The following is a 14,124-nucleotide window of genomic DNA, read 5'->3' on the forward strand; positions in this document are numbered from 1 at the left end:
ATTGAAGTTGTCATCATTCTCTTCTAGCCTGTGAACTGCAAATGCTGCCAAAGTCTTGTGGCAACAGCCTTAAGGCAGAATACGCATAGCTGTACTCTCTTTTTAGAATCTCTTGAAAGCTTGCTCTCATATTCTGGACTGAAGACTGGATGGTCAAGTCCAGGTTTCTAGAATAAGGAAATTTTGGAGCTGTGTTGTTGAGTCCTTTGAAAACCAGGGCATCCCCTAAAATTAGGACTACCACAGATAAGAATCAAGGGCTTCTTTCTCAAGGTGCCTTTGCTTTGTAGTTTTGCAGCCAGTTCCACCCCCCCGCCCCCCCCCCCACACTTTATCTATTTTTTCTCTCTAGTTCCATTCTCTAGGGTGACCATATGAAAAGGAGGACAGGGCTCCTGCAGCTTTAACTGCTTTGATGAAGTGGGATTTCACCAGGTGCTGCATGCACACAAATGGCACCTGCTGAAATCCCCTTTTTTATACAACTGTTAAAGATACAGGAGCCCTGTCCTCCTTTTCATATGGTCACCCTACATTTTCCTCCATGGCCATGTGCACATCAGACCTTTTTCTCATAACTATTCAGGACAGATGGGCAGATTTGCAAGGCCACTAAGTGGTCAGTTACCAAAGAAAGGAAATGGATTTTGGGGCGGAACAAGCCCATGGCCCCTAGATGGTGTCTCAGGCACCATAGGATCCTTCAGATCAACTCCTCTGTGCTTGTAACAGCGCTGCAAGCATGAAGGAGGGGATCCAATGGTGGATCTTCTTCTTCCTACCTTCCCAGCTGCCACAGTAGTTCCTTTAGTGAAGGCTGGTGGCTCCGATATCACTGGGCAGTGAATCCACTCTGGGTTTCTATCAGAACCAATCAGAACTCTGTAAAGGCCCACAGGTCAAATTACCCCTCCAGGATTGCTGAAATGACCACGCTCCTTACTCTTTCACCAGATGGCCAATTGTTTAGCGATTTTGTAATTTCCCGGGTTTTGTACATTTCCCCCACCCACCCATTTTAAAAGGTTGAAATGCCTCACTTAAGGCTTAGTTACTGGCAGTAAATATGGTGGTATTTTGGGTGTTTGGGCCCCACCATTTTGCCTTTCAGCCCTGCCCCCTTTCGGCTCCACCCACCACTGAAACACAGTCCCTGAGAGCTTCTCTGAAATTGGATTCAGCACTTGGCTTGAAAGAGGTTCCCACCCCTGGTTTAAATCATTCTACAATGGGACTCTGTCTCACATGACTGTACTGTCTATCTTATTTCGTTTTTATATTCCTTGGGGACAGGTTGGTTTTGCTAGAATTAATGAAAGAACCAGCTGTACAGCTCTGCCATTGTTTTACCTGTAAATATAAGTGGCACAGATTGGAGCTTCCTCTTTCCAGTGTATAAAAGGTAGAACTGGCTGCATCACATATTGCACAATGACTTTTTGTGTTTTGTTCTGGGATTTCAGTTCTTGTTTTTACACAAATCACTACCTTGCAATGTTTTAAGGTTCATCCACTACTGATGCCTTGAAATGTGTGTATGAAGGCAAACAAGCTTCACCTTTTCAAGTTGTCCTGCATTCTATGGGGGGCCCCCGTGTGATGTTCTTCTTCTGATTGCTTCAGTAAGTCAGTGTGACATCTGCCTGTTTTAAAACACCCTGCAGAACGCCCACTTTCAGTCCCCCCCAAATTCTGTCTTCCTGTGTAGGATTAAAGAATAGCTTCTGGATCTGGATGAACACCTTCTTGTGTTCAAATCATCACAATTTGGATTGTGTTTCACTTTTAAATTGCAGAGTTCTCTACTCACTTTCTTGGGGTCATCTTCACAGTAAGCCTCAGAAATCCACCATGATATTCCTGCTGTACAGAAGGGGAACTGAGGCAAAGGGTTAGGAAGTTGCCTGACTTCACCTCCATTTTGTAGTGAATAACTGGCAAGGAGTCCAACTGCATGAAGAGGAGGCATCCCAAACAGGCGGCCCCGTCTTGGTTTTTATTAAGAATTAAGTGGTTACATTTCTTGTATACAAGCTATGATTGGTTGTTAAGTACAGCATGTTAAATGCATGATTACCTCGTGCACAGGGGGTGCACAGGAGGTGTTGGTTAGTGTGTGTTCAGCATGAATATACCATATAAGGGTTAAGGAAATATGTGATCACAGCATAGTGTCTTCAACACTGTATTGTATTCTGTGGCTCTTGAGTCAGTGCGTCAGCACATTCCAAGGCATTGGCCAGCAAGTACCAAGATGTTTCTTAGCAAGGCTTTATCTTAAAAGTATTATCCTGTGTTCCAGCACATCTCAGCATGGTATGCCAATACTGAAAGTGTGCCAAAGAGAGGGATAACAATTTCCCCTACATCTCCCCTTTTATTCTTTTAATTGTAAAGCCTTGTAAGCATAATAAATTTGGCGTTTGCTTGGTTTTGAAGCCTTGGGACGGCAAGAGGGAACACACCATGACAGTAATCCTGGGATACATTGTATGAAACAGCAGAAGGTGATTAATAAAAATACAATCAATACAGCATATTGAAATATAGTTTTGAACCATCCTGTTGGAAACCAGGACCACAAAAACTTCCACCACTCAGGTGCAATATCTTGTTTAACTGCATGTGCATATTTTTTAAGTAAGTCCAGTTGGTGTTGAATTTGGTTACTATTGTCTGTGAGATTGAAACAGCACATATTTTCCACAGCTTCGCAGCCAAGATGTCTTTGTAACAACAAAAAGTCTATTGCAGCTCGATTGTCCAGTATAGCATGTCTTAAATCCTGTTGTTCTTGAATCAAAAGTCCAATAGCAACGGAAGTACTGTTAATTGTCTTTGCTAGTAAACATGCCAGATGCCCAAGTTGTTTGGCATTTCCCACAGCCAATCCAGGAACCCCGACAAGGCTCATAGCCAGGGAAATATATTCTGCTGGACTCAAAACAGTAACATTTCCATCACAAACTGCATTCATAGTCTCAGTCTCTCTTTTCTGTCGAGTGCTTTTAGTAGGCCGGGGTGGTAGAAACACTGTCAAACGACTAAGACAACATTGTGCTAATGTTATATTAGCTGGTACATAATTATAAGTACGAGACCCACATGTGAAAAACCATCCAATTGGCAATATAATGTGTCCATAATTACTTGTTACATTTTCTATCTTTGAACAATTCCACAAAGAAGGTCCTGGGGACAAACAACCTTTTAGTGGACGGTGAATAGAGCAATTTACCATTCTAGCACATGTGTTATTCTTGTGGTTTACAACATATGGGGTGTATAACTGTATAGGTAACTGGTATGTAGCACTTCCCCATTGGGCCATGGTATGATAATGAATTTCACTAAAGTTCAGAAATTTACTCAACCCAGTAACATTACCAAGAGAACCAGGAGCTTTGCATATGGGAATGAGACATGTACTAAGTAATCCATGCATATCTGGAGCATCAGTAAGACAGAAATCAGTGGTGTTTACTATTTTTGCTAACTTTATCCATACATTGTACTGCATTCTATCATGTAGTGGAGTGCTTATAACTGGACAAGTTATACAGCTAAATAACAGAATTATTGTCAGCAAAGAATTAGCATTTAAGCAAGCAAATGTAGCAACTAGAAAATTCTCTGCAGTTGGATCAACGTGCTGTTGCTCCAATAATTTTTGAGCTTGGAAAGATAACGCCTTTATCTCTCCCCATGTTGGTTTATGTTTTTGGACGGGCACCCTGCCACGTGCTTTCAGGGGGTCCTCCTGAAGTTGTAGGGAGAATTCTGGAATCGGGTTGGTCAATCCTTGATGCCACGACATTCTCTTTCCAGGGTTTCACACACCGTGCTGGAACCCACACTGGTCCTGTTGGAGTAAGTACAGCAGCATAACCCCGACCCCAAGTGATCAAGGGGACAGGGCCGTGCCAGACAGGATTAGGTAGCTGCCGGTACGTGACCAGCGGCTGCGGCAGAGGGGTATGCATTTGGAAATGTTGTTGTAATCGGGTAGTATTAGTTGGTAGGAGAACATTCAAATGGTTAATAGTGAACAACACTTTTGCCAGCCATTCCTGGCGGGAGCCCAAACCAATGGGGATCCCTGCTTTTTGTTTTTGTTTGTATAAATGCTCTTTCAAGGTACGGTTGGTGCGTTCAACAATAGCTTGACCAGTGGAATTATATGGAATGCCAAAAGTATGTGTAACCTGCCAGGTTTCACAGAACTGTGCAAAAGAAGTACTGCAATAAGCAGGTCCATTATCTGTTTTTAAGGCAGAAGGTATTCCCATTACTGAAAAATTTCTAATGCAATGATTAATAACATGTTTTGTTTTTTCTCCTTTTTGACCTGTGACCCAAATATATCCTGAGTAGGGGCGTTACTAGACGAGGCTCTAGCGCGCGTTACCTTCCGCAGTCACGTCGAGGCTTCCAGATGACGTTCACGAGGATCCGCCGTTATCCCGCGGTGAAGCCTCTTTCTCCCGACTTTAAAAAAGTGAGTTTTAGGACGCCTTTTCCTGCTGTCCCGCGGTAATTCGGAGTACGTGTGGGAGGATGTGAGGTCACTGCGGTCCGCACTGGGCAGGAAAAGGCGTGCTAAGGGGGAGTGGTCAGCGGCTTCGGTCAAGCCGCCTCCGCCATTTGCGCGCAGTCCGGCAGCTGGGGCAGCGCGGCGGAGCGGCTTTTTTTTTTTATTTCCCCAGTGACAGTTTGCGCAGGAACGGAGGACCGGAAAAGTGGCTGGTGACTCCTTGTGGTGGGCAGCTACCGTGGCCGCATAATGGCGGTGCTGTACGCTGCCTGTTAGTGTGGGTACCAGGCTGGCAGAGGGCAGAGCTGTTTGTGGGCTGCTGCCATGGCTACGGCCAGATGTGGGTTGGCTCCTTGGGATGGGGCACAGGGCACAGAGGCGGTCATCGCCGCCGACACCTCAGAGGCATGATGGGAGATGTAGGCACAGAGTGGCCATGCAGACGATTGACCTCGGGTCATATGACACCCGCCACGACCCCCATCAGGAAGTGAGCGCATCAATGTTGACCCTCAACAGCACCAGCAGCACTTCGGCTGGCACTGGCACTGCCGCCGCTGCCGCCGCCAGGGCCGGCGGCGGCATCGCTGACGGCTGCGCAAGTTTGCGGTCTTTCGGACGTGCGCAAACCGTGCAGCGAGCGAAAAAAAAAGCCGCGGCAATCAGGCCGGTGTGGCTGCGCAACCGTTCTCGCGGCGGCAGCAGCACAACCGGCGCAAACTTCCGCCACAAATCGAAGGCAGGTGTGGATGATGAGGCGTCACGGCTGAACGGGAAAAGCCGCTTTCACCGCTCCTCAACGACGGAACACCCGGTACGTCTAGCAACGCCCTAGGTGTCAACTGACACATGAAGGTATTTCCATGGAGTGAAAGGACTAAAATGAGTAACATCCATTTGCCATAGCTCATTGGCAACTGTGCCACGAGGATTGACACCTATATCAGGGGCTGAATGTACCCTTGTGCACTGTGGGCATGATTGGATAATGGCGCGTGCCTGATCTAATGGCAGCTGAAACTGTTTTGCTAAAGCTTTAGCATTTTGATGATGAAACGCATGGCTTTCCCATGGAGTTAGTTTTTGCACAGCTAGAGCTCGAAGGGATTGATCAGCCACTTGATTACCAGTGGAGATCTCCCCGGGGAAGGGTTGATGACTACGAATGTGAGCAATAAAATATTCATTGGTGCGGTGAGCCAACAGAGTCTGCAAGGTTATAAAGAGACCTAAAAGGTTCTTATCTATGACTGGGGTTACATAACTTCCTGGAAGACCACGTACTACATTGTTAACATGTAAACTGTCTGTTATTAGGTTTAGTGCTTGAGGAAATGTGCGGAAGGCCAAAATAACTGCAGCTAATTCAGCTCTTTGAGGTGATTTCTGGGGCAGTGTGAACATGGTTCTCCACTGATCTTCCTGTTTCCAGGCCACTACTCCTCTCTTTGGGCTTCCATCAGTGTAAACAGTAAGGGCTTCCTTAATAGGGAAGTCATTTTGTAAAGGCTTGATTTTAACAGACAATTGACTTAAACATTGCAGTCGAGGATCAGAAGGAATATGATATGTAACTTGTCCTACAAAGCCTGCTAAGGCAGCTTGCAATTCTTCAGAAAATGACACTGATCGTTCCCACATCTGAAGAGGCATGGGAACTATCAGAGTTTCTGGATCTTGGGCTAAAAGTGCTCTTGTACGTTCTCGAGCTTTAATAATCAGATTGGCATACATAATTGGTTTTGTAGAGATTGTACAGCTAGGGCTATGACTGAGATACAGCCATTCAAGTATGTGTGTGTGACGATTGTAGGTCTTAGTGTTGCAAGGTCTACTCCTGAACTGAGTGTCACAGGTTTCAGTGCGTGTCTGTGTAATAACTGCATATGGTTGACTTAACCCTGTAAGTATAAGAACTTGACAAGGTTGATCTAACACCTGGCGGTCTACCCAAATTTCTTTTAAACGTTCATTTACTAAGGACAAAACTTGCAATTGATTAGTGGTTAAAGAAATTTTATCAGCTGGGTGTTTGCTTTGTTTTAGGGCGGCAAACAAAGGTGAAAGTTCATCAGTTGTGAGCTTGCTGTAAGGTCTGAGCCAATTAATAGCTCCTAATATCTGCTGAAGTTGTACATAAGAAGGGGATTCTGGTAGATGGAGCTTGGGAGTTACTGGCGTGGAATAAGTTTGCATTATCTTATGTCCTAAATAGTTAAAGGGCTCGTGCTTTTGCACCTTTTCAGGAGCTATTTGCAAGCCATAATGATTAAGAGTTATTATCAAATCTCTCTCCCATTCTTCTGGGAGGGATATTCCAGCCAAAAGAATGTCATCCATGTAATGATACACAATGGCTTGAGGATATTTATCTCTGAAAGGTTTTAAGGCTTGTGCTACATAATATTGACACAAGGTAGGGCTATTGAGCATTCCTTGAGGAAGTACTTTCCACTGGTATCGATCAGTGGGTTCAGAGTTATTTTCTACTGGAACAGTAAAGGCAAAATATGTTCTATCTTGAGGTTGCAAAGGAATTGTGAAGAAACAATCCTTTAAATCAATCACCATCATTTGATAATCAAATGGGATCAAATTGGGATTTGGCGTTCCACATTGTAGTGGACCCATTGGTTCAATTATTCTGTTTATGGCCCTGAGGTCATGCAAAAGCCTAAATTTGCCTGATTTCTTCCTAATTACGAAGACAGGGATATTATATGGGCTGGTTGAAGGTTCAATATGTTGTTCACATAATTGAATCTTCACTAACTCTTTTAAAGCTAACAATTTTTCTTTGGGCAATGGCCATTGTTCCACCCATACGGGTTCAGCCTGTTTCCAGACGAGGGGTAGAGCAGTATGATTAGTCATTTATCTGCAAAGTGGCGTTAAACTGTGAAAGTAGGTCACGACCCCACAAATTGACATGTACTTCTAAAATTACCGGTTTGATTTGAGCTGTGCGATGACTTCCAGGTGCAGTCACATTAATCCAGTGTGTACTTTGCTTGGAAACTTGGGGTCCGCCCACGCCCCAAACTGCAGGTGCTGGTTCCGTAGGCCACTCTGTAGGCCAAAGATGCTCTGAAATTACAGAAACATCAGCTCCTGAATTTAGAATTCCCTCAAATGATCTACCATTTAACTGGTACCACCGCTTGGGTTTTTCAGTCTGAATGTGTTGTAGTACTGCTGCTATTTGAGGGTGGATTTGGTCAGTAGATCCAAATCCTTCAGTGTGTTGACAATTTTCCCCTCCCGCTGGCAATACACAAGGGATTAAGATGAGTTGTGCCCATGCATCTCCAATTCTTAATTTCATAGGGAGATGGCTCCACATTTGAACATAAATTATGCCTTGATAGTTTGAATCAATAACTCCTGGCACAATTTGGATGCCTTGTTTACTGGCATCAGATCGGGGTAAAATAAGCCCAATGGTTTGATTTGGTAAGGGGCCCTGGAGTTGAGAGGGCATAAGAATGACTTCTCCAGGTAAAGTGATTTCTTTATCTTCAGTGTTACTTAAATCTATGCCTGCATTTCTGCTGGTAGCAGTAGGTGTTTTAAATGTAATTGCAGGCATGGATGATGAAGCACCCTTATTTCCTGGGCTAGGTGTAGGCCCGTTAATTAGTTTCCCGCTTCTTGGTTTCCTGCTTCTTGGTTCACTGTATTTCTACACTGGTTTGCCCAGTGATACCCTTTTCCACATTTAGGGCAGGGTTTAGATGGCTTCTTTTTGTCTCCTCCTCCCTTTTTATGAGCACCTCCTCCAGGAACACGACATTGGTTCTTAAAATGACCTGGCTTTTTACAATTAAAGCAATTGCCACGTGGCTTATTGCCTTTTTGGAGGGCTCCAGCTAACATGGCCATTTGGTGTATCTGAGTCCCAACATCTGCGCAAGCCTGGATCATGTCAGCCAACTCATAAGTTTGCCGAGCAATAACAGATTGCAAAACTTTACAGCAATCTGCATTGGCGTTCTCATAGGCTAATTTCTTCATTAATTCTGCTTTTGCTTCTTCATTGTCAATTTGTCTCTGTAAGGCTTCCTTTAACCTGTCTATAAATTGATGGTATGGCTCACTAGGTCCTTGGCGTGTGATAGTAAAGGATTTTGAGGGTTTTCCAGACACTGGCACCCTTTGAAATGCTTTTATGATGCAGCGGTTAATGGCCTGAAAGGTAGGCATAGGCAGTTGCGCCTGAGCCTCTATCACTGCAAATTGTCCACTGCCATACAATTGCTCTGCTGTTATCACTCCATTAGAGCTAAGGGCTATATGGAGCGACTCCTTTCTGTATTCACTGTCCCAAACTACATATTGGGCTGGACTTAGGATCATGCGAAATAAGTCTTTCCAATCCTGAGGAAGCATAGTGTATCCATTGCCAATACTCTCCACCATGCCTTGGGCATAAGTAGAGCGTATGCCTGTCTCTTGAATAGCTTTATTCAATTCTCTAAGTACTGAATAAGGCAATGATGTCCAATTGACAACTACTTGTCCTTGGTCATTTTGATGTGAGGTTATAGGATAAGCTGAAGGAAAGTTGTTAAGACCTTCAAACAGCTCATCCGAGGTTAATGTTCCTTTCCTCTTTTCCTCTTCAAAAGCCTCACGGACTTTGCTAAGTTTTGGCAACACTTCACTATTTGCTTCTTCTCCTCTCAGCTGTGAAGCTGATGCAGGAGGCACTAACTGGGGATATGGGAGTGATGTTTGAGAAATGGGAGCGATAAAAGATAATGAGCTGGAGGATGCCTCGGTTCCTACCTTCTCCAGCGCATCTTTGCATCACTGCCACAGCAACAAGTGCTGTATGGGAGCTCGTGGTTCAGTGTATAGATGTGTACCTATTTTCACCCAATCTGTGAGCTGAAGTGTCCCTGCCTCGGGATACCAAGGGCATTGCAACCCTATTTCATTTACTAGGTCACTTACATGACTGAGGGATACAGTTGTACAACCTTGCTCTTTTAAAATTTTATGTAGCTCTTGTGCATGAAGCTTCTGCGGAGCTGACAATTCCCCCCCCCCCCATACTCACGATAAGGGAGCATAGTAACGCTGAGTGGTACCAAGGCTATTCCAGCCGATGAGCAGGGGGTTTCCTGGATCCGATCATGTCGGGGTCACCAGATGTAGTGAATAACTGGCAAGGAGTCCAACTGCATGAAGAGGAGGCATCCCAAACAGGCGGCCCCGTCTTGGTTTTTATTAAGAATTAAGTGGTTACATTTCTTGTATACAAGCTATGATTGGTTAAGTACAGCATGTTAAATGCATGATTACCTCGTGCACAGGGGGTGCACAGGAGGTGTTGGTTAGTGTGTGTTCAGCATGAATATACCATATAAGGGTTAAGGAAATACGTGATCACAGCATAGTGTCTTCAACACTGTATTGTATTCTGTGGCTCTTGAGTCAGTGCGTCAGCACATTCCAAGGCATTGGCCAGCAAGTACCAAGATGTTTCTTAGCAAGGCTTTATCTTAAAAGTGTTATCCTGTGTTCCAGCACATCTCAGCATGGTATGCCAATACTGAAAGTGTGCCAAAGAGAGGGATAACAATTTCCCCTACACATTTCCTTGAAATGCGATCTCTTTTTGACTGGTGCAATCTTGCAACGGCTCAAATATCCCATTGGATGGGAAGGCAATTGTATCCCGATCCACCTTGCTCCTTCCCTCCTCTCCCGACCTTTGTTGTGGTACTCTTGGGCTACTCCAGCATCCTTCAGGGAAACTCCAGTACAACATCATAATTAAAAGCTGCTGGTTGAGTGTTGGGGCTAATCCTTTAAAAGTGAGGTACAAAATGTCCCATAGGATGTGACATCACTTCTGTTTCTGGTCAAGAGAAGGAGCAGCACAACACTATTGTAGATTTATTTATTTATTTATTTGATTTCTACCAAACAATGGCATACAAGGCGGTTTGTATGTGCTGCTTGTCCTATGCCTTTGACTGCACACACAGCAGTAATTGCTGCTGTTAGCGCTATTCTTGTGCCACCAGCACACCTAATGTTTTAACAGATATTCAAAAAGAAAGCTTTTTGAACCTGATGGCCCTGGATTCCTGCGTGAAGAACTTCTTAAGCAATTATTTAAAGCTACAAAGTCATGTATCTTGTGTAATTGGAAATATCCAAAGCAATGACCTAAAGAGCAGTGGGTAGATGAAATTTGGGAGCTTACGACCGGGTTCACACAATCATGAAGGAGGAAATAAGTCATGGTAGTTTATCTCCCCTGCCATGTATGTTAATCACATGCAAGGGGGGGATATGCAACAAGCCACCCTTGCTGGCTTCTCATGATACAGCAAGTTTTTCTGATGATTATACAGCACCATGTACATTGATGGTGCTAAATAAATAAATAAATAAATAAATAAATAATAATAATAATAATAAGTTCTCCTGGTAAGTGACTGGCTTACGCAGTGGGGCAAATAAGCCACTGAGGCTTATTCCCCCTCTATGGTCGTTTGAACCCCGCCTATAACTATGTATAAGCTTATTTGGCATGTGCAGCAATTAAGGAACCCTAATGGCACCATGGTTTATTTCCATGGCTTATATGATCATGCGAACCCAGCCTATGACTATGTATAAATTTACTTGGCAAGTGCAGCAAGCAAGGAATCCTTGTGGCACCATGGTTTGTGGCACTATGGTTTGTGGCACTGTGATTATTTCCTGTAATTCAAACCAATTATAGTTGCCTATATTTTTTCTGATTAACACACACACACACAGAATAACACACACACACACACACACACTTTGCTGCATATGTGATCCTGGCTGTGTCACTGAAATTCATAATTAATTGCATGAAATAATGTATTTATTTATTTATTTATTTATTTATTACATTTTTATACCGCCCAATAGCCAGAGCATTCTGGGCGGTTCACAAAAATGTATGATTTTACATACATTTACATACATTTTACATACATTTTACATACATTTCACAAAATGTATGATTTTATTGTCTGGATTGTGTTGTTAATTGGGTGTTAGGGTTGGGATGGGCCAAGCAATTGTAATGTGTAGAAGATAGTACTTTAGGGCAGAAGATGGAATTAAATGATTTCTATATTCACTACACTATATTCACTACAATGTTTTAGTACCATTCCCTCAAAGCAAGCCTAGGATCGGAACAGTTTGATGTGTCAAAGCTTTTCATATTTCATATGGTTCTTACTCTCTTTTTCTTTCTAGGTATCCTCATGGGAGCATTTATAAAAATTATAGAATCTCAAAAGCTAGCCAACTGGAAGGTATACCTACAACATTTAAAATTTGTGTGTGTGCGTGTGTGCCGCATTATACTGTATATGCTGTGCTTAATTTGAGCAAGCAAAACAGTTGCTAGCCTGCAACTGCTGAAAAGTTCAGGACTCCTTGCCTCGTATTTGGGGTTCCCTGGTTCTCTGATCCCTGAAGCAGGAAGAGTCATGAGATCAGACCAAAGGTCCATCTAGTCCAGTTGCTCACGAGAAACCCACAAGCAGGACATGAGTTCAACAGCACCCTTTCTCCCGTGTTCCCCAGCAACTTCTGTACATAGACATAGTGCCTCTGATACTGGAGGTCTCATATAGCCTTCAGGACATGTAGCCATCAGTAGCGTATTTCTCCAGGAATATGTCTAATCCCTTTTAAAGCCACCCAAATTGGGGGCCATTGCTATGTCTTGCATGGATCATTCCAGGCCAACCCATAAGCAATACCAGCAAAGGTTGTTAGGATTCAAGAGACGCTGGAGATCTCAAAAGGAAACACAATCCCCCTTCCCCTGTATCCTTGGCCCTACTGTGATCACTCAGCACTCCCGACAATGTTAATTTTGCCACCCTTTTCCCTTGTGGCATGGGGAAGGGGCTGGAACCAGGAAAATAGTTATTCCCCCCCCCCTTCCTGGATCATATAAGATGCAGGAGGGGGCTGGAAGGCAGACAGCCCAGGTTTTCACTTAGGGTTGTAATGCGGTTTGAATGGAGGCGCTCTTCATTCCATCTGACCTGGGAATGCAGCTAAAAGACAACCCTAAGCAGTGAGTAAAGCTTAAGAGAGGATTCAAAGGCTCTAAACAACATCGTGCAGCATTTTGCATAGTGTCGTCCCCTCTCAACAAACAAGCCAGCCCCATCTCCCACACCTTTGTTGCTGCTGATCTAGGGAGGATCAGTTAGGCTTGTGTTCCCCCATCAGAAGGCTGCAGCAGCAATCACCATCTTTTTGCCTAGTTTCAGCTACTGGACCTCAGAAACAAAGAGACAAGGAAGGAAGATGATGCAGGAACATATCTCTGCTAATCCAATGCTCCCCAGGTTCTCAGACAAGCCTTTTCCTGCCACTTGGGAAGCTTTTAAACTGAAACTGCTGGGGATTGAAACTGGGACACAGCACTTGACGGGATTTACTGCCACAGGATGTTGCAATGGTTGCAAATTTAGATGGCTTTAAAGCGGGATTAAGGCCTCTCAGTGGCTTTTGGCCAAATGGAACCTCTCATGCTCAGAGGCAGGTTTCCACTGAATGCCACATGCTGAGGGGCAACAATTGGGTGGGTGAGGGTTGTAAAGGAAGCACGCCCCAGCAAAGCTGGCCTTTCCACTGGATTTTGCACAGATCCCCAGAACATACGCACACAGCTCACAATTTGGAGGTTTAAGACCAATTTTATTTCAGGATAAGTGGTAGGTTACATGGGATTAGCATACTAAAAACTATAAAACATGCATATATATAAGAACCCAGAAAAAGCAAGCTAGAAACTAAGTTACAACTCATACATCACCCAACCTTGAGTCAGCCAGCTCAGACCAACCCCCCTTCCCAAGAATAGCCTTTATAGTTTTCTTTTTCTCGCTCCTTCCCCCCTCCCCTCGGCTTTCCATACAAAGATCTTTCACACCTCTGCCTGAGATGTTAATTTTTCTCTCAAGGCCTGCCAGCCTTGCCCCAAGCGGTTCCTGGATGTTCCAGTACGCCCCCATGCAGCTGGCCGCTTATCGCCCAGTTCCTAGGAACCATAATAAAATTTAACATATTAAAAGACAGACCATTCCCAGTACCATTCACCCATCCCTTACACCTTCCCCCTTAAGATGGAATTTCTAGAAAATTCCATCTAACCCAACACTGGTTTTTATTCATTTACACATTGACCCCTTTCCTTTGTTCACTTTTTTGTGCCCACTCAGGGGCAGGGGTTTGTCCTCCCGACCTCCCTCCTCCCCTTCCCGACTGAAGCTCCAGGATAGCCCATCTGCCACAACATTCTCTGCCTTTTATGTGGGAAATGGTAAAATCGAAATCCTGCAGGGCCAGACTCCATCTTAGCAACTTTTGGTTGGTATTTTTCACCCGAGCTAGCCAGCAAAGAGGGGAATGATCTGTTTGAATTTGAAACGGCCACCCCCATAGATACGGGCGCAACTTCCCTACTGCCCAAACTATAGCCAAACATTCTTTCTCAATGGTAGCTAAGGCCCGCTCCCGCGGCAAGAGCTTCTTACTGATAAACGCCACGGGCTGCAACTGCCCCCCCT

At 44.3% G+C, this 14,124-nt stretch overlaps 1 protein-coding gene across 3 annotated transcripts in view; it reads left to right on the plus strand.

The window, feature by feature from the left end:
• The window catches only part of SLC9A8 (solute carrier family 9 member A8), a 148,429-nt gene that overhangs the window by 55,744 nt on the left and 78,561 nt on the right, over positions 1-14,124 (plus strand). For 2 of the 3 annotated variants that reach the window (XM_063146099.1, XM_063146090.1), the window contains exon 4: positions 11,789-11,847. In XM_063146099.1, the coding sequence (XP_063002169.1) occupies positions 11,789-11,847 (59 nt within the window). Of the gene's footprint in view, positions 1-11,788; positions 11,874-14,124 lie in introns of those variants that run through there. The other variant, XM_063146107.1, reaches the window with a different exon arrangement.

Source organism: Elgaria multicarinata, chromosome 1 (assembly GCF_023053635.1).
Source record: "Elgaria multicarinata webbii isolate HBS135686 ecotype San Diego chromosome 1, rElgMul1.1.pri, whole genome shotgun sequence".
Lineage (NCBI taxonomy): Eukaryota > Metazoa > Chordata > Lepidosauria > Squamata > Anguidae > Elgaria > Elgaria multicarinata.